This window comes from Mus pahari, chromosome 4 (genome assembly GCF_900095145.1).
Source record: "Mus pahari chromosome 4, PAHARI_EIJ_v1.1, whole genome shotgun sequence".
In the NCBI taxonomy this organism is placed as follows: domain Eukaryota; kingdom Metazoa; phylum Chordata; class Mammalia; order Rodentia; family Muridae; genus Mus; species Mus pahari.
The window spans coordinates 78,987,763-79,012,947 of record NC_034593.1 but is presented as its reverse complement, the minus strand read 5'-3'; the positions used below and the strand labels follow the sequence as shown (position 1 = coordinate 79,012,947).

General features: G+C 53.0%; 1 protein-coding gene across 1 annotated transcript; it reads left to right on the top strand.

Moving 5' to 3' along the window:
* The first annotated feature begins 2,979 nt into the window (after nucleotides 1-2,979).
* On the top strand, nucleotides 2,980-24,530 carry Lmna (lamin A/C). The gene is made up of 12 exons (XM_021195287.2): nucleotides 2,980-3,580; nucleotides 17,248-17,404; nucleotides 18,741-18,866; nucleotides 19,081-19,251; nucleotides 19,381-19,506; nucleotides 20,516-20,736; nucleotides 20,828-21,050; nucleotides 21,564-21,671; nucleotides 21,768-21,887; nucleotides 22,267-22,362; nucleotides 23,072-23,338; nucleotides 23,586-24,530. Exons 1-12 carry the CDS (start codon nucleotides 3,225-3,227, stop codon nucleotides 23,610-23,612), a joined length of 1,998 nt encoding a protein of 665 aa, XP_021050946.1. The 5' UTR covers nucleotides 2,980-3,224; the 3' UTR covers nucleotides 23,613-24,530.
* The last annotated feature ends 655 nt before the right edge of the window (nucleotides 24,531-25,185 follow it).

Here is a 25,185-nt window from a genome sequence, read left to right as displayed (position 1 = left end):
AAGAGGGCGTCAGATCTCATTACAGATGGTTGTGAGCCACCATGTGGTTGCTGGGATTTGAACTCAGGACCTTCAGAAGAGCAGTCAGTGCTCTTACCCGCTGAGCCATCTCGCCAGCCCCTTTTATGTGTTTTAGTGATTGTTGTGTCTCTAGTGCCTAGAAAAAAACATGGCGCATAGTAGGTTCTCAATAAATATTTGTTTGAACAAGTACATTTTCCATCTCCACTGGAGGCACATCTGTCACAGCCCTGAACTGGCCTTTTTTTAGCAGAGAACTTTCCGTACAGTGTGTGTTACCTACTGTCAGAACCTCGTCTTACAGGTGGAGGAAACTGGGCCCCTAAGGGATGAGGTAACCCACCCAAGAGTGACAGGGCCAGGTGCATTTCTTCCTGAAAGGACACAGAGTACCTGGTGTGTACACAGATGCCCAAGGCTCAGCACTCCCAGGAGGAGGAGTTACAGGAGGCCAGGCACACAGAGCAGTGCCCTCCGCCCTCTGCCCTCTGCCCTCCATAAGGCCACTGGTCCTGATGGCAAGCACCAAGCAACCCCTCAGACTCCATGTTGGATTTCAAGAAGCTCCGGCTCCCAGACTTCTGGGTTCCATGTGGAACTCATTATCCAGTTTTGTGTTCCAGGCTGCTCTTTAATATACATTCTTCTTGGTTTGGACCCTCCCCACCCTTCTCTGCTAGTGGGAAGAGGCTCTTGTGACACCAAGCAGGGCAGTACGGCTCTGCGGCTGGGTTTGCAGCACTCCACGCCCAGGGAGCCCAGTCCCCAGGTCTTTGTCAGCCACTTTGTTCATTCGACAGTTGACCGGGAAAGGCAGGTGCAGAGTTGATGTCACAACAAGGAGCGGCATGGTTGAGAGCTGCTTATCTTCCATCATGCCTGGCCTCTCCTGCTCTCTCCTGAAGCTCCTGGCATTGGTCTGTGCTTTCCCAGAGGAGGGCAGACACTGGTCTTTAGGTCACAGGGTTAGGGTGGAAGGACCCCCTCTGAAGGTCAGATTTAGGATTGAGGCCATCTTGATTGTAATGGTGACACAGACGCTTGGCTAAGAGCTTAGAGTGCAGTTTGGGATGAAAGCCCTCCTTCAGACCTTTTCCACAAAATGGGGGTGGGTAGGATAACAAGGGTTAAGTGTGGTTTGGCTACTGAAGCCAGGAAGAGAAGCCAGGCCAGGGAGGGATGGGGGCGAGGGAGGGTAGGAAGGGCTGAGACAGCGGGAACAGCATGAGCCCCACCGCTCACGTTCCACTGGCTCACCCACCCGCCTCTGCTTCTCGGTTAGGAAGTAGGAGAGGGAGAAGCAGAAGAAATGGTTTTTGCTGTTGTTTTGTCTGGGAAGTTGAATGGCAGCCAGACAGCCAGAGGGACTACAGGGAAAGGAAGCCATATCCTAGGTTCCCTCCCCCAGATGCATCCTGGGTTTTCACCACACTGGAGTCACTCTCACAGGAAGAAGAACTCTTGCCGGGCCCGTGGTGGCGCACGCCTTTAATCACAGCACTTGGAAGGCAGAGGCAGGTAGATCTCTGAGTTCAAGGCTGGCCTGGTCTACAGAGTGAGTTCCAGGACAGCCAGGAGTACATAGAGAAACCCTGTCTTGAAAAATCAAAGCGGCAGCAACAACAAAATTTCTTAAGAGTCCCAACTCAAGCCCACGACCTGGACCTGCAGGACCTGCAGGCTAATCAGTGTCCCGAGAGCCTCATAGAGTGGACAGGGGAAGGCACGTGGCAGAAGAGGATGCCAGGGCCAGTGCAGCTTAGGCTAGGGTTACAAGAGAGGACTAGACAGCTGATCGGGAGACTTTGATGGAGGCTGCAGAACCTGGGACATGGAACCAGGGGACCAGATGACTGTATTGGGAGATGGTCTAGTCAGGGCCCACCCAGAGCTGGCTAGACAGGCAAGCTGTGGCTGAGGAGGGGGGAGCTTTGCTGTTCTTGCTCCCACTGTTTGGGATGGAACCAGGATGGAGACCCTGCATTAACAACCCTCCGACCCCATTCCTCTTTTCAGGCCCTTCTCACAGCCACAAAAATCTGGAACCTGGTGTCCTGGCCATGTGCTGAATGCACGCACAGCTCTGGTATCTGTTTTAAATTATCCATTAAAATAAGTACAGTCCTGAAAAAAAAATAAGTACAGTCTTGGACTTGGTTGGGTGGAGTGAGCTGAAGAAAGGGGCTGAAAGGAGGGATTTCAGCAGCCCCCTTTTCCAGCTGTCTGGGTGCAAATGGAAGGGGATGGGGGTGGGCGGGGCCAGCTCCTGGCTTCTATTCTTGGCCTTCTCTTGGGGACTGAGGCTTATTCCTTAGATCTAAAACCCAGTATTTGGTTTTAAAGCCAGAAATATAAGGGAAGTACATAGTTTGTTTTTTTTGTTGTTGTTGTTTTTTTGTGTTTTTTTTTGTTTGTTTGTTTTTTCAAATTCAAGGTCCTTGATCTTTGCCCCCAAATTTGAGGGCATAAAGTAATCCCTCAGTTACCTAAAAAACCAGCCGTTCCCTTGCCATCCCACTCTTGGCATACTGAAATGCCGCCCTGGATGGGCCGCTCCTGTGTGCAGGGGAGAGGTGACTCACTATTACTACTGAGGAGAGGGGAGCCAGTGGTGGAAGTGGGGTGAGTCACTGATGGGCAGCAGCCTCAGCCCTCCCTCAACTTCCTTGGCTCTCTGGGGATGCCTGGTCCTCTCCCTCACTTTGCACCTACTTCCCCTGGTCCCTCGACACTACCCTTTGCCCACCCACTCAAATTCTTTGGCTCTGCTCTTTACCCCAGAAGGCCAAAGGCAAGCTTGGAGTTGAGTAGGCAGGAACCAACATTGTGAAGCCCCAGGCCAGAAAGGGGTGTTCTGCAGAGTGAGGGTTGGCATGCTGGCTCCTCCTCACCATACCTGCCCCCGCCCCTTTGAGTACAGGATGGCTCCTTTAAGAGCAGTGGATCCACCCCTGTAGAGGAGGGCTTATTAGAGCCTCTGCCTGGCTGTCAGTGACTCAGTGTTCGCGGGAACGCTGCCTCAGCCTCAACACCAGCCAACCCAGATCCCGAGGTGCGCCAGCGCCCAGCCCAGATCTCCACGCCTGCCAGGAGCGAGCTTCGCCGGCTCGCTGTCCCCCCTGAGCAGCCTCTGTCCTTCTGTCCAAGTCCCGCGCCCTTCTCGGGACCCCTGCCCAGCGGGCAGCACTGTCACCCTGCCGGCCATGGAGACCCCGTCACAGCGGCGCGCCACCCGCAGTGGGGCGCAGGCCAGCTCTACCCCACTGTCGCCCACTCGGATCACCCGGCTGCAGGAGAAGGAGGACCTGCAGGAGCTCAATGACCGCCTGGCCGTGTACATCGATCGCGTGCGTTCCCTGGAGACCGAGAACGCGGGGCTGCGTCTTCGCATCACTGAGTCTGAAGAGGTGGTCAGCCGAGAGGTGTCCGGCATCAAGGCGGCCTACGAGGCCGAGCTGGGGGATGCCCGCAAGACCCTCGATTCTGTGGCCAAGGAGCGCGCCCGCCTTCAGCTGGAGCTGAGCAAAGTGCGCGAGGAGTTCAAGGAGCTGAAGGCTCGGTGAGTGAGGCCCGGCCAGCCGGCACCAGGGAGGCAGCAGTCGCCTGTAACTGGCCATCTAGTCCCCTCCCTCCCCGGAACTGCCTCCCGCGGGTGACTGGCAGTGCCAAGGGTAATAGTCATGATAGGACATAGAAGGGAAAGGGGTCTCTGTGAGAGGGTGGGGGATATAAAGAGTGGTGGGGGGATTGAGACCAAGTAGCGTTGGCGACAGGGCCTTACACTGTCAAGGTGGGATTTTACAGCCAATTGGAGCCTGGGGGAAGGGCTTGAGGAAGGTAGAACAGGCTCTACCAGGTCTTGGAACTCCTGAATGCCGCGCGGGACACATCAGAATGGGTGAAAGGGTTTTATTAGAACTTTCTTGGTAGTTTTGGCACTTTGCCAATCTTGCCCAACGTGGCTCTGAACACATGATGTCCACTAAGACAGAGCGCCCACACTGACATTTGTCCAGTGGTACTGTAGAGGAATTGCCAAGGCTGCATAGCCCCTTTCTCCCATGGCCGTGTAAGCATGGCCTTCTCCTCGTTCTTTCTTGGGGCTGGGAATGTCTGGGGCTTTTCCTAGACTCTCAGGCCCATCAGAAGCACACCAGGAGATCTGCTCCCCCGCAGATCCTGGGCGAGGAATGCAAGGGAGGGTGGGGAGGGAGACCGGGCACAGAAGCTAATGGCTCTGGAAATTCTGTTCTGCCTGAGTCTGGGACACCCCAGTCTGGGCCCTCTCTGTTTGGTGACTTAAGGGTTTTGGAAGCTCTGTTCTTTCCTCGCTCAGGGAGTCACTTTCATTTTCCCAGGCGAGCCAGACTTTGCTCTGGCCCATCCTCTGATCTGTTGATGTCTTGATCTTATTAAACCTCTGGAATACAATGACATTTTTGAAATCCAGCCGTTAGGGAGCTTTAGGCCACTCCCATCGCACCCATCCCTACCCCACCCTACCCCACCCTACTTGACTCCACCTTCTTTCTAAAAGGACTTCCCAAAGCCTGGAAGTTTGGGCCCTTGCTCCCCATAGTCCCATTTCGCTGTGTCTGTGGTCTTTTTTTCTATGCTGTAGACCCAAGCCAGAGAGTGTTGGACACTGGACGTGTGCTTAGATACCTAAGGGGCTGGTGGCTTTGACTTCTCTTTCTCTGTTTCCTTTTTGCGTTATCTTCTGACAAAACCCATGGTGTATCTGTGGTTGGTCATTCTATTCCTTAGCAGATTCCAGCCCTAGGTGGTGAGTATGGCGAGCCCATTGCCTCAGGCGTGAGCAGAGGTCATGGGCACAGATGGGGCCAGCCTTTCTTTTTGCTAATAGGAATTAGCTGCCTTTTTATCCACTAGGGATATGAACACCTTATCAAGAAATACATGAGGCAGGTTAGAGAAGTCCCAGTGAGTTAACTAGTTAGTGATCTAAACTAGTTAAGTCAGCCACCAAAGCGCTTGCAGATCCCGGTTTAGGTTTAGAACTTGTATAGTAGATCTGGGGACAGGGACAGGGGAATCTATAGCTTCTTGTTCATCTAGCCATGCCATCTCTGTGTCTCCTGCCCCCAGTGCAGCTGTCCGGCCTGGGACACCAGGTGGTGTGTACACACGTTGGGTAGGGGCTGGGTGATGTGTGGACTTTTTATATTTAGCCACCTGCCTCTATTCTCCACTGATCCTGACTGAGGAGGCTGGGCTTCCGGGAAGGGGGGTGGTTACACACACCTAGGTCCCTGCTGGTGGGGTGGAGCGGAGGCTAAGGACCCGAGATGGATGCCTGCCCTTCTGTGTCCGTCATAGAAGACCACAGCTGCTGCCCCTTCCCATGGCTGTTCAGCTCCGGCTGAGGTGGAGGATTGCCCTGGAAGTCTGGGAAGGATGAAAGGCATTGTCCAGTAGCCCCTCCTACCAGGGCCCCGGGTGGGGAAGAGTGACCAGTTTAATGTTTAATTGGAGCTCAGAGTTCAGGGTCAGGCTTGGAGTTAGACAGGACCGTGAGACCCTGTGACAGTCTGTGGCACAGCTCAACTTGGGTCTCTCAGCTGCACCTACAGGCCTCTGCTTTTCAAGGTGGATTGTAAGTTCCAAGGAGGAGGTGGAGAAGAGGGGGAACCAAACAACCCTCTCCTTCCCTCTTTCCTCCTTTCCTCGGGAAGGTCAGACAGCTAAGCTGGGAGAAGGGGACAGTTGGAAGTGAGGGAAGGCTCACTGCAGGCTTAGGGCTGGGCAAGCCTTTCTCCAGCTAGACAGCTGCATGAATGACTCAGACGCCACCCCTCCTACCCTAGTGGCTTTATAAGAGACAACAGGAGACAGGGAGTATGGTATAGCTCTCTCCACAGCATCCTGGGGTCCCTATCCCGCCTCCCCTATGTTTAGGTTTATTTAAGTGTGTGTGAGCGTACAGGCACATGGCCACAGTGTACATGGTAGGATACAACTTGGGGAATTTGGTTCTCTCCTACCTAATATGGGGCTTGGGGGTCGAACTTATGTCATCAGGCTTGTCAGCACACACTGTTACCCATAAAACCTTCTTGATAGTCCTTAGCCTCCTTCTTTGGAACCTCTCTCTGATAGTAATTCTAGCACACAGGAGGCAGAGGCAGGAGGATCACCAGAAGTTCCTGTTAGGCTAGCCTAGCTTACAGAGTTAGTCCAGGCTATATAGTAAGACCTCGTCTCAAACAAAGCAAAGCAAAGCAAAAGGATACAGGCAGTACTGTAGTTACTACCCAACTCGCCACTCTTGTGGAGCGCTCAGAACTCTCCTTCTCTGTGAGGAATGGCACAAATGGAGGTCAGAGGGCCGCGTGCAGGAGGTGGGTCTCTCCTTCCACAACACAGGGGTGGAGCTCAGCTGTCAGGCTTGGTGACGAGGGCTTTTACTCACCGAGGAGGCGTCTGCTGGCACTCCATAGATTGTCTTTTCTTTTTCTCCCGATCTTTAACATTTTTGTGTGTATAAGTATTTTGCCTTTGCCTGCGTTTATGTATGTGCACAACATGCATGCCTGGTACCTGTGGAGGTCAGAAGGTGGCATCAGATCTCCTGAACTGGACTTGGATGCTTGTGAGGCACCATGAGGGTGCTGGGGACTGAACCCTGGTCCTCGGCAAGAACAAGCGCTCTTAACCACTGAGCCCTCTCTCCAGGCACTTCCCCTACATTTTTTTATTTTGAAACAGGATCTTGTTTTGTAACCCTGGCTGGCCTGAAACCTACTGTGTACATCAGGCTTGCCTCAAACATCTGCCTGTCTGTGCTTTATGGGTGGAGGGAATAAAGACATGTGCCACCATACCATGCCATCCCTACACATACATACATACATACATACATACATTAATTAATTAATTAATTATTTTTTGAGACTGGGCTTTTCTGTGTAGCTTTGGCTGTTTTGGAACTCACTCTGTAGACCAGGCTGGCCTCCAACTCATAGAGATCTGCCTGCCTCTGCCTCCCAAATGCTGGAATTAAAGGCATGTGTCAGCATTGCTACTTGATCCACCCTATACTTTTAAGAACAGATAATTGGTGCTAGAGAGATGGTCCAGAGGCTGGTGAGATGGCTCAGTGGGCAAGAGCACCCGACTGCTCTTCCAAAGGTCCTGAGTTCAAATCCCAGCAACCATATGGTGGCTCATAACCATCCTTAACCATCTGTAACAAGATCTGACGCCCTCTTCTGGAGTGTCTGAAGACAGCTACAGAGTAATTACATATAATAAATAAATAAAGCTTTAAAAAAAAAAAAAAAAAGAGAGAGAGATGGTCCAGGAGTTATGAGCACTTGCTGCTCTTTAGAGGACTTGAGTTCAGCTCCCAGCACTCACAGGCAATTTAAAACTGCCTGTGACTCCAGGGGACCTGATACCTTCTTTTGGTTTCCACAGGTCTATAAGCAACCACAGAATACACACACACATGCACACACACACAATTTTTTTTGTTGTTGTTTTTTTGAGACAGGGTTTCTCTGTGTAGCCCTGGCTGTCCTGGAACTCACTCTGTAGACCAGGCTGGCCTCGAACTCAGAAATCCACCTGCCTCTGCCTCCCAAGTGCTTGGATTATAGGCATGTGCTACCACAGCCTGGCCTACACACACAAATTTTTAATTTTTATTAAAAAAAGAAAGAAAGAAAGATAGAAAGAAAGAAAGACAGACAGACAGACAGACTGGTAGAATCAGGAACCAGGGTTCCGAACAGGCACTGTACATAGGAAACTAGAATAGCAAAAAGGGATAGGGCGTGGCTCTGTAGCACAGTGCCTGCCTATCACCACACACACAGAGACACAGGCACACCCACACACCCAGAGACACACACATATACAGAGACACACACAGACACACACGTATACAAAGACACACAAGAGATATACACACATAAACACAGAGACACATCTCACACACACACACACACACACACACACACACATTAGGTTGTAGCTAAGGTTCAGTTGTAGAGCATTTGTCTAGCATGACTGGGCCTGATGATCAGTCTCTAGTACCAGTGAGCTCTGGCAGCACAAGCTTGCATTCCCAGAGCTTTCGAGGCGGAGGCAGGAGGAGTATGGTGACTTCTAGGCTAACCCTGGCTATACGGAGACCCAGAGTGTGCTGCCATGAGCAACTGTTGGGGTAAGGCTGGTCAGAAGTGGGGATGATTCCCAACCCACAACACAGAAGCACCTTTCCCCCTAAGACCTTTGTGCTCAATGCCCCCTGCACTGGCAGACTTCTGTGACTCCAGTGCATCGAAGCAGGGGGCTGCAGGCTGAAGTCATCACCGGAACAGCACAGCCAAGGAAGGCAGAGGTTTGTCCCACACCCTGCAGGGTGAAAGGTTAGGACATGAGCTCTGACTTCCGGTGGCTACTCTATTAAACTTTCTCTAGCATGAAAGACAGGTTGGAAATCTAGCCGAGGCTCACTTCTGCTGCCTAGAGATTCTGCTCTGAGGCCAGTGACACATTTGCCTCCATCTGTACCTGGAAAGACCCAGAGCCCTCCTAGGCTATATATACATCACTGAACAGTAACTTGGGGAGCGTGATGATTGTGCCTTCGGTCTCAAGACCTGGGGTAGGAATCGGCTACCTAGATTGGAAGGAGGCTGCGCCCCTGGGCAGAACTGTTACGCTGACAGAGATAGGGTCTTCAAGGGTACCAGGCCCTAGGTGATCCCATTCACATTCCTAATAGAAGGAATAGAAGGGTGCGGTTACACCCGGGGGCTGAAAAGTACTTAAGGAGCCCAAGGGAAACAGAAAAGCTATTCCCCATTAGGGTCCCCCTACTGCCTTCCCCTGGCCTCAAGTGGTCAGTGACACTCCTCAGTAGTTCATTGTCAAGGCTGAAGCTGGGGCAGCTGGGAGGACAGCTGGGAGGACGTTTTCTGCCTTCACCTACAGCTGTGCCCTCTGCTCTCCTTACACGCGGCCCTGGCAGCCCTGCCCAGCTCTAACAGCCATAGCTAGACCTGAGGCTGTCTAGAGACCAGACACTAGGAAGAGCATCTTCTAGCCTCCTTTCCTTGGTCCAGGTAAATATGCTGAAGGTGACCCAGGCCAGCTCTAACACACATGGAGACACTGGAGAAGTTACAAGACCTGTTATCTCTCAGAAAGATGGTTCCACTAACAAAGTGACAGATAGTGTTAGGTCATAGTTAAAACAGCTGTGGCCCTCAGTGTCAGTGTCCCTATCTCTAGGTTCACCCTGGTCCCTAAAATTGCTGTGTGACCTTGAACTAATCAACCCCCTCCCTTTATTCCCCTCACTGTAAAAGAAAGGGAAGTTAGAACAGATCTGCACCTTGGGCTTTAAAGCAGGACAATGACCCATAAGGGAAGGAAGAGTCCTCTAAATAACACGTGAGAGGTAATAAAGCCAAGCACAATAATTGGAATATAGTTAATAGGCAGTGCAGGTTTTTGGTTTTGTTTTTATAGAACTATTTCCCACAGCAGTGGTAGTAAAACCAGTAGTCTCCTTCCTGCTTCTCGGAAAGAGCCTGCTGGACTTGGTTAATTATTATGACACCACTGTCTTGGTGTAGGCTCTGTTTTCACTGCTGTTGGGAAAATAAAGTTCATCTCAGTGTCTGCCTACCTTCAGGACAGTAGAAAGGGCCCTATCATGTAGCAGGAGAGCTGCCTGTGGCACTGACTGACCAGTTTCAGGGCTGGAAGGGAGGCTCCCAGGAAAGACAGGACTGATCTGTCCGACTGCCAGGGTCAGATATCGCATGCCAAAAGCCAGTGGGTGGTGCACAGTGACCTTACCTATCACCTGCCGCTCATATTGGTGTACCCAGCCAATACCCCGTGAGTCTTGGCCCTCACAAATCCTTTAAGAAAGGGGACGATATTTGGGAAGGAGATCTCCCTATCATACTGTCTAGTTATAGGAGAGGAAGCCAGAATCCTGACTGCTGAAGCAGGGAATAATTCAGGCTGGGATCCTGGGCCCGGAAGTGGGAGCTGAGTCATGGATGGAGTGCAGGGTTCAGAGTGGATGGGAGACCAAGCGTTTGTCTAGTCAGTGCAGAAGCTGCTGAGGTAGGCTTTCCTTACATCAAGCCACAGCAAGAAGAGCAAGTCTGGATTTGGTGGGGGACACATAGAACCTCTTTAGGGCCACCTCAGAGAGCTAGATGACCTTTTTTAAGGGATAAGGCTTCTGGACAGAGTGGCCAAGGGTGAGGAAGCTTTGGGACATGGAAAGGTTTCTTTTTCTTCCTGCAGAAGCTGTCTGACTGCCAGCCGGGAGGACTTGTTACATCGTTCCAGGTTTAGCCGAAGTGCAGTGAGACCAGAAGTTCAAAGCTTTCCTCTGAAAAAAAAAAAAAACAAACAAAAAAACAAAAAAAGGGCCGGGCGTGGTGGCGCACGCCTTTAATCCCAGCACTCGGGAGGCAGAGGCAGGCGGATTTCTGAGTTCGAGGCCAGCCTGGTCTACAAAGTGAGTTCCAGGACAGCCAGGGCTATACAGAGAAACCCTGTCTCGAAAAAACAAAAAAAACAAAGCTTTCCTCTGCTTCCTCTCCTGACTTGGGGTGTGGCTCAGACTCCCTCCTGAGACAGTCAGGGTTAATAAGTGTGTGCTACCAGATAGAGGGTGGCCGATAAGTCCCAAGAAGTCACACAGTGGAGTGACACTTTCCGAGGAGTCCCTCAGGTCATTCTGCTTTCTTAGGACACCCTTAGCTTCCTGCTGTCTCATTTTTATCTGTCCTCAGGCCCTATTCTGACATCTCGTGACAGTACAAGCTTGACTTCTGGAATAGTAGGCTAGAAAGAAGAGAAGTGGAGGTCAGGAGGAGACTGAAGGGAAGGCAGGAGGCGGGAGAAGCTGCTATTGGGTGTCTAGGAGCCCTGTGCTCTGGCCTCTGGCTCCAGGCTTCTCTTCTATACAATGCCACGTTGATCCATCCAGCAGCTGTGACTCAGGCCTGGCCCCTCGCCAGGCCCAGTGCCTCTGCTGGAGTGGTGTCTGAACATGTCAACAGGCCTCCTATCCTGTTCTGGGCACCAGAGCCCTACCAGACTCTCTCTTGTCCTGGAATTAAGACTTGCCTTTGTTTGGGGGGAAAGGCAACTAACTGAGATCCTGGCTGCTCTGGAGGCAGATCTGAGGCCTCAGAGCCCATTAGAGTCTAGGCCTGTCCAGCAGTCTATGAGAGGAAGCTGAGCTTTGCCAACCACAGGCACACGTGCCTGTGTGGGGAGGCCTGGGGTGGTCCGGACCGTGGCACTTACTGTGTGGTTTTCTTTCTTTTTTCTTTTCCTTCCTTCCTTCCTTCCTTCCTTCCTTCCTTCCTTCCTTCCTTCCTTCCTTCCTTCCTTCCTTTTTTTTTTGTTGTTATTTTGAGATAGGGTTTCTCTGTGTAGCCCTGGCTGTCCTGGAACTCGCTCTGTAGACCAGGCTGGCCTCGAACCTCACAGAGCTCCTCCTGCCTCTGCCTCCTGAGTGCTGAAATTAAAGGCTTGTGCCACCACCTCCCAGCCTTAACCTCATGGTTTTCAAATGGCAGGCATCCAGAGTTTCACAGGACAGGCTTTGAGGACGGCTCAGGAGCCTTCTAAGCGTCAGGAATACCTGTCTTGCTCGGCTTGCCAGAGTGGGGCAGCCCACATCCTGCCAGAGTTTGAAAGTGGTCACTTGCACCAGCTAAGAAACCAAGCAGTGGGCAGTGGTTTTCTTGGAAGGCTGCGGAGTCCAGAGCTGGTGTAAGGTTTGAAGGCAGTCAACGGTGGTAGCTTCCTTAGGCCTTTGTCCTTTTGACCAGGGTCTCCCAGCAGCACAGAGTGAGGGCTTCTAAAAGGACTGACTGTGTATCTCTGTTGCTCTCTGCAGCTCATGTGCCTCCTACCACTTCCTTCTCTTTCTCCTTCCTCACACTCCCGAACCCTCTCCTCCCTTCTCTTTTTGTCCTGGAGTTGGACCCAGGACTCTAGGTCAGTTTCCTGGCTGCGTCCCTGACTGTTCTGAGTGTACTCGGTGACCTGTGGGTAGTGTCTGGGGCTTTCCTGTCTGCATCTGTGAAAGAAAGTGCAGAAATTAGTCCAAAGGTTAGTCCAGAAGCCCTGAACGCCTGAACCTTAAGGTATTACGGGGACATATAGAAAAACGCAAAGATCCCACAGGTAAAACCTGGGCCGAGGCGGAGCTCTGAACGTGTTGAGAGCGGGCGGGGTTGCTGTGCTAGGCCAGATATAGAAAGCTTTCTGTATTTAATACACAGTGCATGCATCATTCATGTCTGCATAATTAAGATAAAGGAAACTGCATTGTTAGTGGAAAAAAAAGAAAATAGGGCCTGGGAATGTAATGTGCCTAGCATTTAGGAATTTCGGGGTTTGGGTTTGATCCCAGCATCCCATAAACCAAACCACGTGTAATTCCAGCACTTGGGAGGTAAAGGCCGGAGGATCGTAAGTTTAAGGTCATTCTTGACTACTTAGCAAATTCGGGGCACCCTAGGATACCTGAGACCCTGTCACGAATAAAAATAAATAATAAATAAACCAATATGGGTCTAGGTGGAGCAGCAGCTTGGGCAGGGTAGGGCCGGAAGTTAGCAAGGTGGAGAGGGTTGCAGTCCCAGGAGGACCCTGGGAGCAGCACCTCAGTCCCCTGCCCAGCCACAGGGGGTCAGCGGATCTTTCCGGAACTCCTGAGGGCGCGAGGCCTTGCTCTCTCTGGCCCAGCCATGGGGAACGCGGAGGGCCGGTGAGGCAGGCAGGCGGCGGCGGGCGGGCGGGGCGCGGGCCGGTCCGTCATTCCCTCCTGCTCCTTATTTTTAGCCCCGCGTAGAGTCTGGGCCGCCGGTCCCTCCCCCAGGACAGGGGAGGAAATGCAGGCCACTCCCTCCGGGGCTTAGGCTGTTGCTCCCGGCAACCAGGCCAAACAGGCCGTGCGGCTTCCATATCTGGCGTCCGAGGTGGCTGTGGAGGATGACTCAGTGGGCGGGTCAGCGCCTGGCCCCGTGCCCAGCCCAGCCCTTCTGCCACTGCTGCCTTTCTTCCCTAAAGCAGCCCGGGGACCCCAGCCTGGCCCCCCAGCCCTCACCCGCGTCGGCTTCTCACTTACCTCGTTCCTGACTGCTCTGCTCCCCTCCCCCACGCCCCTCCTTGTGCCAGGATTGCCCACCGGGATGAGTTAAACCGGATACCCAGCCCTTCTGGCCCCTGGAGGCAGCAGGGATGCAACCACTCCTTTGCTCACGCAGAGCATGGCACCGGGCCTGGCACAGGATATAGGCAGGCAGGGTCTCACTGTCCCCCCTGAGAGCACCGGACCACTTCCCGCCCCCTGCCCTGGTATTGTGGCTCTGAACATGAGTCACAGGAGGAGCCCCCGCTTCCTACCCCTTCCCAGCTCCCCTGGTCTGCCCCACCCAGGCCTCCATACCAACCCAGCACAAATCCAGCTTTCCCACTACCACGCCCAGTGGGCTGGAACTGGACCACACCTCTATGCAGACAAGGCCAGCCGCCTAGGCCTGTCCGGTGTCTGCATGGCCAGCCCAGACTGAGGTCTTACTCTCCTAGGAAGGGAATGGTGTTTGCTAGAGGCCAGCCATTTAACTCAATTTTTTTTTCTCTCTTTTAAAAATCTGTTTTAAGCCAGGCGTGGTTTAATCACTTGGGAGGCAGAGGCAGGCAAATTTCTGAGTTCGAGGCCAGCCTGGTCTACAGAGTGAGTTCCAGGACAGCCAGAGCTATACAGAGAAACCCTGTCTCGAAAAACCAAAAAAAAAAAAAAAAACCAAAAACAAAAACAAAAAAAACATGTACCCTGCATTACTATACATGAAATATGTTTTTTTTTCTTTTTTTTTTCTTTCTTTTTTAAGAATAGTATCTGGCTGGTCTAGAACTCTCTATGTAGATCAGACTAGCTTTGAACTCCCTGAGATACGACTGCTTCTGCTTCCCAAGTGCTGAGACTATAGTTGTATATCACCATGCCAGGCTTAAAGCATAAGTTTAAAAAAAATTTCGTTTAAAAAAAAAAAAAAGGAATTTTCAGGGCTTGGTGGTGCTGCTCTAATCCCAGCAGTCAGGAGGCAGAGGCAGGCGGATTTCTGAGTTCGAGGCCAGCCTGGTCGGCAAAGGCCCAGGACAGCCAGGGCTACACAGAGAAGATTAGAGAAAGGGAGAGGAGGCGCACCCTACCCGCCATTTCTTAGGGCGCGCTTGTGGCTCTGTCTATAGAGCTCCCAAGGTCTGAGTCATGAACCCATGGGTGATAGTGGCTTCTTCCCCCTAGATGGGGCTCCTCATGCCTGACTAAGAAAACCACAAGTTCTTCCTTGATAATGTGTGCTTGAGGTTTCCCTCAGTTTCAGGGTGTGTCTTATAGTCCTCAATGGAGTCTCTTCAGCGCTGGGTAAAGCGCTGGAAGGGACTGGAGGGATAGAGGAACAGCCCCCCGGGTTTCGCTCAAGGCATGAACACAAGCTCTGCCTTCTGCAGGGTCCTGGCTGGAGCTCTCAACTCCTGCCTTTCTGTATCACACTGGCAATAGCACCCATCTCTGAAGGCAGTTGGTACTGTCATCATTACAGCGGTGCCTGGCATACAATAAGCTCATGACAGGTATTGGCTGTTACAGTCATGCCCCACAATGTTTCTGTCAGTGGCAAGTCGTGTACAATGAGGGTCCCAAAAGCTTCCATCATCTTGTGTGATCACACTGTGATGTTTGCATAATGATGAAACTAGTTAATAATGTCTCACAACACAACTCCATGGTTATGTGACACATGGCCGGATTATCATAAAAACCCAGCCCTGTGCACACGCTCCTTGGAGGGACAGGGCTTTTGTGCCACATCTCAGTACAGCCACAAACAAGGGGAACCCTGGGAATTCCACCTGGAGTGCCCAAGGAGTCAGGGCTAGGAAGTGTCCTCAAGGCTGAGCATCCTCAGCTCAGTCAGAGATGAGTTTGTTGAAAGGGATCCACTCCTGCTGCTGCTGGTTTATTTCTGCAGTCTTTCCACCCACAGGGCTTAGGGCAGTGTGTGTGTGGGGGGGGAGTGTGAGAATGTCAGCTTGGACACTGCCCCTGAGGCTGTCTGCCAGGCTCCATGTTGGCCTCACACCCTCCTCTGCGACTCAGTTTCCTCATCTGTAAAAGGGGGAGGTTGAAGGACTTGGAGCTCACCAGCAGCACCTCAGCCGGCTGGCCTTCTTCAGGATGGAAAGGCCCCTCTGGGAAGCCGCTTTGGAGCTGGCCCAAGGAGCTCAGATTCTGTCTCTGTAACTTGCTGCCTGCACCCGTGTTTTTTCTTCATTTTCTTTCCTCCCCTGCAGCTGTCTCAGCTTCGGAAAAGTTCTGAAGTCATGGAAAGTTGGGGCCGTGCTTCTAGCCAGGGCTGGGCCGGATGGCAGCCAAAACCTGAGCTGGGTTTTGACTTTATTTTTAGCTTTTCGTGCTAAGATGGAGGAGGAGAAGTAGTCTCTGGTTCTGGAAGGGCCTCTGCAGGAGAAAGACACACCATGGCGTTAAATTGTTTGTTTCGCGGTGTGGAGGGAGCAGCACACAGCCTGGGGAGCAGTCTCCAGAACTCTACAGTCTTCCCTGACCCTCTGTGGTCCTCCCAGACCAGTACAACCTAGGTGGAGGACGGGACTCTCTGAAACCTCCCAAGTGTCTCCTACCGCCTTAGTTTCCAAGTCTAGCCTTTTCTCTGCTGCTGCAGGTAGATTGCTAGGCCTATATAACTGCTTAGAGACTTGGTAGCAAGACAAACATGTTGACAGGGCTGCTCTTCCTGAAGTGGGCTCCCCTGCTTTACTTTTTCATCTAGTTTCCTTTTTAATTTTGGGATGTATCATGTGCGTGCAGACACACGAGCGAGCAAGCGCTGGTCTGCTGGAGGTAAAGGTCGGAGGACAGCCTCCGCTGTTGCTCTTTTACCATTCACCTTGCAAAAAGAAACACGTTTTTTTTTTTTTTTTTGTTTGTTTGTTTGTTTGCCACTGCACAGCCAGGGTAATTTAGCTGTAAGCCCCTGGGGATGTTCCCTGGAGCTCCTGTCTCACCTTAGAAAAGCTGGGGTTACACAGGCAGGCGTTACCCTACCCAGTCGTATGCTGCTGGGGATCCAAACTCAGGTCCTCATGCTTGTGTGGAAGTTCCTGACCCAGAACCATCTCCCCAGCCCTTAGTTTTCATTTTGCTGTGGTGGGCTCCTCATGATAATCCTGAAGATGCTTACTAGTACCAGGCCCTTCCCAGGGTCTACTGCCCCCCCTCCCTCTAGTACTTATGAAAGGATTATGTCTGGAAAGTTCTCAAGCTTTCCAGAGATTTTCAGGAAATTAGGACTTCTCTGCTTCTCTACTTCACTAGCAGAAAGAATCAGGAATGTGGGGGAGGCATAGGCATTCCCGGGTGGTAGAGAGGAACTAAATAGCTTTGTCTACTTGAAGGAGCTAGGGATAGGGTGTGGCTCCAGACTGGAACCCCATGGATCTGGAATCCTGGGACAGACGGCTGGAACAGATGCCAGAAAGCCCAGCAGTAGGGAGGACTTAGTCTACTGTTAGGGATCTGAGGGAGGATTCCTCTGCTGTGTGGGGGTCAGGGGTCTTAAGACTAAATCCCAAGAAGGGGAAGGTCTCATATACTTCCCTTATCCTTGTCCCTGATCTCCCTAAGGAGACATTCCCCCGCCCAAAGTCCCACATGGGCAAAAGGGATGAAACTAATTTGAAACTCCAACTGGAGATGGGGGGGGGGGTTGGGGTGTACGTGGCTAAGACACTCAGTCTGTCAGCTCCAGGGAGGGAAACAAGCTGAATGGGGAAATGGGTGGAGTGCAGGGAGGAAGAGGTTAAGGCCCTGTGTGGGAAGGGGTAGGAGACAAAGGTGCCCTGTCTATTTTAGAGGGAATAGGAGGCAGTGAGAGCCAGGCATTCATATCATCTGATCTAGCTTCACCATTGGCCCCAGGCACGTTCTTGGGCCCTGAGTCATGGGAAGGGTAGAGAAGAAGGGGCTTTTGGGAAATCTCAGGGGTGGTGAGAATCCAGCCTCAGAAATGGGTGGATGCCAACAAACCTGATGTAAGGATGCCCTCTTCTGACAGCCGCGGGGACCGCGGGGAGGTCCCATCCCAGACGCACTCCTGAACCGGGCTCTCTTCTCCTTTCTAGCAACACCAAGAAGGAAGGGGACTTGTTGGCTGCGCAGGCCCGGCTCAAGGACCTGGAGGCTCTTCTCAACTCCAAGGAAGCTGCCCTGAGCACTGCTCTCAGTGAAAAGCGCACGTTGGAGGGCGAGCTCCATGACCTGCGGGGGCAGGTAGCCAAGGTAGGCCGCTGTCCTGTGACCCCAGTGACCCCACCTGGTCCGACAAGTCATTCAGTCCCATTCGCCTCCACTTTGCCGGTCTAGAACACTGCTCATCCTAAAGCCACCCACAAACCAATTCTGGTTCCTCTCCTCCTGTCTCCCTAGACAGCTCCAAGCGCTTCAGAGAGAGCTGTCCACTGAGACCATAACAGAGTTGTTTTGTTTATTTATTTTATGTATGTGAGTATATGGTAGCTGTCTTCAGACACACCAGAAGAGGGCATCAGATCCCATTACAGATGGTTGTGAGCCACCATGTGGTTGCCGGGAATTGAACTCAGGACATTTGAAGAGCAGTCAGTGCTCTTACCCACTGAGCCATCTCTCCAGCCCCCATAACAGAGTGGTGATAGCTAATTATACTGAGGAGCGCTGCCTGTGTGTGCAGTGTCTGCTACTTTCCAAGCTCTCCTCTCTGTTCCTCTGCTCTCTCATGCTGCTCAAGAGTGAAGAAGTTAGGGACACAGTTTAGTGACTCCAAAGCCAAGGCTGGGTCCCTGCCCTCCTCCTTCCCCAGCTCTTCTAGGCCCGCAGTTGCCCAAGATGAATGCCTTTGCTTGGGCCTTACCCTGGAAACCATTCTCCAGAGTAGTTAAGGGCATCTCTTCCCGGTCCAGCCCGTGCCCACAGTCCTGCTCCTGCACACCATGCCCCAGCAGCGCTTCGGCTCATCAGGACCCGTCCTCCTGGCAGCTTAAAATGATGCCTGCACCCGACCTGCCCCTGCAGCCCCTCACGTCCCTTCCCAGCCTCCACTCACCTGCCTTTGAGTCCCAGGCTTTCCCACCCCTGCCACTGTCTTTTGTTCCCTTCTTCCTGCTACTGCTACATTCTATGTGGACCTCCTTCATAGTAACCGCTGCGCCAAGAAAGAGAGGTCCTACACAGGGGAATTTACTATTAATTTTAAATTCTTTGTTTTTTCACTTTTTTTTTTCTTTTGCGGGCCCCCGACATGCCCCAGCACACATGTTAAGACTAGAGGACAACTTGCAGGACCATGTCCTCTCCTGCCATGTAGGCTCTAAGGATGGAGCTCAGGTTGTCCGGGCCTAATGGCATGCCCCCTCACCTGCTGAGCCATCTGACAGGCCCTCACCCTTGATTTCTTAGTGCCACCGCTACCCTGGGTAGAATGTGGGTGTCCTTCCTAACCCCCCCCCCCCGTGAGCACTGAAGGCCTTCCCTGCCTCTAGACCTGTTCTCCCTGGGGACATTCATCACTTGGAGGCTTCTTTGGCATTTCCTGAACCCTCTCCCTCCCTCTCCATGAACTTGGCTTTCTCCCTCCCAGCTTGAGGCGGCCCTCGGAGAGGCTAAGAAGCAGCTTCAGGATGAGATGCTGAGGCGAGTGGATGCTGAGAACAGGCTACAGACCCTGAAGGAGGAGCTTGACTTCCAGAAGAACATTTACAGTGAGGTAAGTAAGCATCCCGCTCTACGGGTCTGTCTGACCATGGACAGCTGGACACTGGGCTCCAGCTAGGAGGGGTCACCTAATGCCAGGCTAACCGAGGGCTGCCGGTGCCTGGCCTGTGGGGTTAAGGCGAGACAGGGAGCGTGGACTTCTGGTCTTAGCTTCTAAGGAACCATTGCGATGTTCTAATCTAAGTGTCTTCCCTTAACCCTTACAGGAACTGCGTGAGACCAAGCGCCGGCATGAGACGCGGCTTGTGGAGATCGATAATGGGAAGCAGCGAGAGTTTGAGAGCCGGCTGGCAGACGCCCTGCAGGAGCTGCGGGCTCAGCATGAGGACCAGGTGGAACAGTATAAGAAGGAGCTAGAAAAGACATACTCCGCCAAGGTGCTGACCTCCTCTGTCTTCTCCCTGGTGCTGCCCTGGGGATGGGTGGGTGGTGGCAGGGGGTTGGGGATGCCGTCCTCAGGCCCCCAGCTTCAGGTTCCTGCTCTCATAACCGTGTGTTCCCTGCAGCTGGATAATGCCAGGCAGTCTGCTGAGAGGAACAGCAACCTCGTGGGGGCTGCCCACGAGGAACTGCAGCAGTCTCGGATCCGCATTGACAGCCTCTCGGCCCAGCTCAGCCAGCTACAGAAGCAGGTGACCCTCCGTTTACCACTCCCACCTCGGCACCGGTCTAAGCAGATACTGCAGAAGCCCACTAAGAAAGCGGGGTGGGGGGACCCCCCAGGACCACACGCCATGGTTCAGAATCCGATGCCTGTCGGGCTTTCCAGGGTTCCCCTTTAGCTAGCCGTGACCCTCAGAGCCTCTATTTTACTGTGCATGAAGGGCTTTTCGTGTTTGTTCTGTGCCTGCCGGGGACTGAACCAGAGGCCTCCTGCGTGGTAGATAGGTGCTTTCTCACTGAGTTACAAACCCGGCCGTGTTCCCTACTTGGAGATGGACATGTAGCTCAGTTAGTACAGTGCTTGCTTAGCATGCACGATGGCCTGGATTCTATCCCCAGGACCACGGGGAACTGGGTGGTACATGCCTTTCATCCCAGGCCGAAGTATCAGAGATTCAAGGTCACCCTTAACTATACAGCAAATTTGAGACCAGCCTAGACTAGGGGAGACCTTATCTCAAAAAAGAAAGGAAAGAAGCTAGGTTGTAGTGGCACAAGACTTTAATCCTAGCACTCTGGAAGCACCTAGCACTCTGGAAGCAGAGGCAGGCAGGTCTTTGAGTTCAAAGCCAGCCTGGTCTACTGAGTGAGTTCCAGGACAGCCAGAGCTACATAGAGAAACCCTGTCTCGAAAAACTAAAAACAAACAAACAAACAAACAATAAATACATAAAATCCTTTAAAAAAATGGAAAATGCTGAATATTCTGGTCCTCCCCAACTCCCAGGTCATGACACTGCAGTATGAAATGTTACTTGTGTGGATATTATTTTAGCTGGCGACACTATTCGTGACAAAAGAAGATGGGGTCTAGCCTTGGAATGAGAGGTTTCAGACAGATGTTAGGAAGGGCTTCCTGATAACTGGATAAGGCCATGGTGGCTCTAGAGAGAGCCTACAGATCCTGAGTGTCCCTCTGCCTTTCTCTCTGCCCCTCCCTCTTCATCGACATCAGACCCTTTGTTTTCCCCACCCTAGTTGGCAGCCAAGGAGGCAAAGCTGCGTGACCTGGAGGACTCCCTGGCCCGTGAGCGCGATACCAGCCGGCGCCTGCTGGCTGAGAAAGAGCGAGAGATGGCCGAGATGCGGGCGAGGATGCAGCAGCAGCTGGACGAGTACCAGGAGCTGCTGGACATCAAGCTGGCCCTGGACATGGAGATCCATGCCTATCGAAAGCTGCTGGAGGGCGAGGAGGAGAGGTAACTAGGAGGGGTCTACAGACCTTGTCAGGGGTCTCTGGCCGCAACTACCATGACTAACCCTGCACCCACCATGTCTCCACCTTCCCAGGCTGCGCCTGTCCCCCAGCCCCACCTCGCAGCGTAGCCGTGGCCGCACCTCCTCCCACTCATCCCAGTCTCAGGGTGGAGGCAGCATCACCAAAAAGCGCAAGCTGGAGTCTTCCGAGAGCCGGAGCAGCTTCTCGCAGCATGCACGCACTAGCGGGCGCGTGGCGGTAGAGGAAGTAGATGAAGAGGGAAAGTTCGTGCGGCTGCGCAACAAGTCCAACGAGGTGGGCCTATGGATCATGGTGGTCTTTTCAATGGCTGGGAGCCCTTGGTTCTCGTGGAGCATTTGTCTTCCTGTCTGAGAATTTGGAGTGTGTGGTAGTCCTGTCATCTTTAAATTGCACGATATAGGTGTGTGTGTGTCACAGTATGACCCTTGAGCCAATAGACTAGGTTTGAATGCCAGAGGTAGTGGTTCCGGACCTGCCTTTTTTTCTTTTTCTTTCTCCCTTTCTTTCTCCCTTTCTTTCTCTCTCTCTCTCTCTTTCTCCCTTTCTCTCTCTCTCTCTCTCTCTCTCTCTCTCTCTCTCTCTCTCTCTCTCTCTTTCTTTTATTCCCGGTGGGGTCTTGCCCAGACTGGCTTTGATCTCCCCGGATTAAGCTGTTCCCCTGCCTCAGCCTCTATAGTAGCTGGAACTGCAGGCACACACTGTCGCCTAGCCTGCCTGAGCTCCTGAGTGAGATAACCCAAGAGTCAGGTTGAACTCCCTGTCCTCCTTCCTCCACCCTACTTGCAGGACCAGTCCATGGGCAACTGGCAGATCAGGCGTCAGAATGGTGATGATCCTTTGATGACCTATCGCTTCCCACCGAAGTTCACCCTAAAGGCTGGGCAGGTGGTGACGGTGAGTGGAAGGGCACTTGGGACTCTTGGGTGGAGAAGTTGGCCTCAGGACAGGAGCATTAAAAGTAAGCACATCTCTTAAATCATCTTCCCCCAGATCTGGGCTTCAGGAGCTGGGGCCACCCATAGCCCCCCTACTGACTTGGTGTGGAAGGCGCAGAATACCTGGGGCTGTGGGAGCAGCCTTCGTACTGCTCTCATCAACTCCACTGGAGAAGTGAGTATGTTGCAGCCGGTAACTTGCTGGACAAGGCTCCCCCTGGTGGCCATAGTGGAAACTAGCTCCCTCCAACCCAAGGGAACCTGCCTTAGGTTTAGGATCACTTTCCTGAGCCCAATTCCCACCCAGTAAGCAAGCCAGAAGTCTCCCCAGTAGAAAAATAGATGGAAGTCAGCCAGTGAGTGTTAATAGCAGCTTACAGAGCGCCGAGCACTCAATTGTGTCCTTTTTTGTGCCCGCGCGCGTGTTGATCCTTATCTGCGGCATCAGAGGTTGGAACACGGTTGTATAAGGGCCTGGGGCGGTTATTATGGGTAGACAGGCTGCACAGCCCTCACCCCCCCTGACTGTTGGGCCTGGGCTTATGTCCCCATAGGAAGTGGCCATGCGCAAGCTGGTGCGCTCACTGACCATGGTTGAGGACAATGAGGATGATGAAGAGGATGGAGAAGAGCTCCTCCATCACCATCGTGTGAGTGGCAGCCGCCGCTGAGGCCCAGCCCACAAGGGTAGCCCTGCCAGCCTAGGGCAGCTCTCCCACCTCCATGCCAAAGTCTTTTCATTAAAGAATGTTTTGGAATGCCACTTGCTGCCCTGGCCTTTCTTCTCTCTCCTCCCTCTACCTTGAACAGGGAACCCAGGTGTCTGGTAAGGAAGGGAGTGGGGACTTTCTGATACCATGAATACTACGCCACGGTGGCAGTGGACAGGGAGCTGGATTTGTGTCCTGGGAAGGGGCTGGGAGGACAGAGGTGGCCCCAGCCCTGCCTCTCTTCCTTGATCCCATTGCATGCACGCTTCTCTCCTCTCTCCTTCCACCCCATTGCATGCGTCTCCCCTGATTTCCCTGCAACAATGTTTTCTCTCCTTCCTGTCCCCTCACAAATTAAGTTTCTCCATCTTCGCTTTTCCTCTTGATTGCCCCATAAGTGTCTGGGATTCAGGAGAGAGTTAAAGCCACAGATCTTTATTTTGAAGGCTTCCTGGCCATTTCCCCCATCATGCCCTTCCTCCCGGCCACAGGCCTCCCAAATCCCCATCACTCTGGTTGTCTGGGTACAGACAGAGGTCACCTTCCTGCCCAGTGGCCAGGGAGCTCCAGGAGCCCAGAGCCTAGGTGCCGGTTCTAAGAAGTCAGTCCCAAACTCGCTGTCCCTCCTGAGCCTTGTCTCCCTTCCCAGGGTTCCCACTGCAGCGGCTCGGGGGACCCCGCTGAGTACAACCTGCGCTCACGCACCGTGCTGTGCGGGACATGTGGGCAGCCTGCTGACAAGGCTGCCAGTGGCGCAGGAGCCCAGGTGGGCGGATCCATCTCCTCTGGCTCTTCTGCCTCCAGTGTCACAGTCACTCGAAGCTTCCGCAGTGTGGGGGGCAGTGGGGGTGGCAGCTTCGGGGACAACCTAGTCACCCGCTCCTACCTCCTGGGCAACTCCAGTCCCCGGAGCCAGGTGAGTCATCTCTGCCCTACAGCAGGACACTGCTCACTGAGCAGCAGGGCAGGGCAGCCCAGGGGAGTGGGGTCCCTCTCCTTGCAGCCCCTCTTGCGTCCTGTCCCTCCCGTCTGAACCCCAGACTCGAGGTCAGGGCAAGGTCCACAGTGTGAGGGTTGGGGAGACACCCCCCCCTTTGGGGTCTGGGAGGGAGAGGAAGGGCCAGCCACTGCTGCTCACACCTCTGCCTTCTCTTCTCTCTTAGAGCTCCCAGAACTGCAGCATCATGTAATCTGGGACCTGCCAGGCAGGGCTGGGGGCAGAGGCCACCTGCTCCCCCCTCACCACATGCCACCTCCTGTCTGCTCCTTAGGAGAGCAGGTCTGAAGCCAAAGAAAAATGTATCCCCTGCCTTTGTTTTTTGGGTTTTTTTTCTTCTATTTTTTTTCTAAGAGAAGTTATTTTCTACAGTGGTTTTATACTGAAGGAAAAACTCAAGCAAAAAAAAAAAAATCTTTATCTCAATCCTAAGTCCTTTCCCTTTCTTTCCTTGTATCTGCCTTAAAACCAAAGGGCTTCTCTAGGAGCCCAGGGAAAGGACTGCTTTTATAGAGTCTAGATTTTGTCCTGCTGCCTTGGCTTTGCCCTCATCCCAGGACCCTGTGACATGGTGCCTGAGAGGCAGGCATGGAGTTCTCTTCACCAGCCTCCTCCAACAGCTGGCCCACTGCCATGCCAGCTGCAGAGAAATGGGGTGCAGAGAGGATGACTGAGAAGGTCAAGCCCCTCCCAGCTCACTACACACGGCTGAGGCTCCTCTGCCTGCCTTACCCCTCTTCCTGACCTTCCCTAGCCTGGGGTGAGCAGATTCCCAGAGGCAAATCTGCCATGCTTGCTTTTTCTATATTTTATTTAGACAAGAGATGGGAATGACGGGGAAGGAGAAGGGAAGATCAGTTTGAGCCTACCTTTTCCCAGCTTCTGAGCCTGGTGGGCTCTATCCCAATGATGGAGGGCAGTGTCAAGTGGGATATGGGGAAGAGTTGGGGACGAAGGCTCCCAGAGATGGGGAGAACCTGCTGGGGCTGGTGAGAAGACTAGAGGGTGTGGTGATTGGTGGCTATAGCAAACACTAAGGAACCCTTCACCCCATTTCCCATCTGCACCTCTGCTCTCCCCCCAAATCAATACACTAGTTGTTTCCATCCCAGATGCTGTGGTGTCTCTTTGTTGGGTGTGACGTGTGTGTTCAGGGGCAGACACATGCACATACAGGCGCCGCACGTTCACTATATATTCACTACCCAGCTATAAAGGTGTGTATCAGGTACTGAGGGGGATTTGTATAAAGGTCAGCACACGTGGGGTGAACAGGGGGTGTCCTTCCTATCCCTCATCCACCAAGCACGATCCAGCACCTTCTAAATGGGGCCAGCAATCCACGTGTGCAGCAGACACAGCAACCAGACAGGGAGGGGGGGCTGAGTAGGGGCCAGAAGTAGCAGAGCATCTCTTGTGGCCCCTGTCGTCGCAGCACTCGGGATGCTGCGATTGCCTTGATAGGCTGAGATGTTCTCAGGAAGGAAAGGAAGGTGTGGTGGCGCACACCTTTAATCCCAGCACTCAGAGTTTGGCAGAGGAGGCAGGTTTCTGAGTTCGAGGCCAGCCTGGTCTACAAAGTGAGTTCCAGGACAGCCAGGGCAGAAGAGCTGGGCATTCAGTCAGAAGTGATTGAGGTCTGGAGCGATGACTCTGAATGAAGAGGACCTGAGCTGGGTTCCCAGCCCTCCAGTCAAGTAGCTCCGACGGCCTGTAACTCCAGCTCGAGGACGTCCGACACGTCTCCAGAATGCCAAGTATATGTA

Bases quoted from the DNA above. Each gene is read 5' to 3' on its own strand.
- Lmna (XM_021195287.2), top strand. From the start codon at position 3,225: ATGGAGACCCCGTCACAGCGGCGCGCCACCCGCAGTGGGGCGCAGGCC. The intron at 19,252-19,380 runs GTGCTGACCTCC...TGTTCCCTGCAG, and splicing joins AAAAGACATACTCCGCCAAG to CTGGATAATGCCAGGCAGTC. The intron at 19,507-20,515 runs GTGACCCTCCGT...TCCCCACCCTAG, and splicing joins TCAGCCAGCTACAGAAGCAG to TTGGCAGCCAAGGAGGCAAA.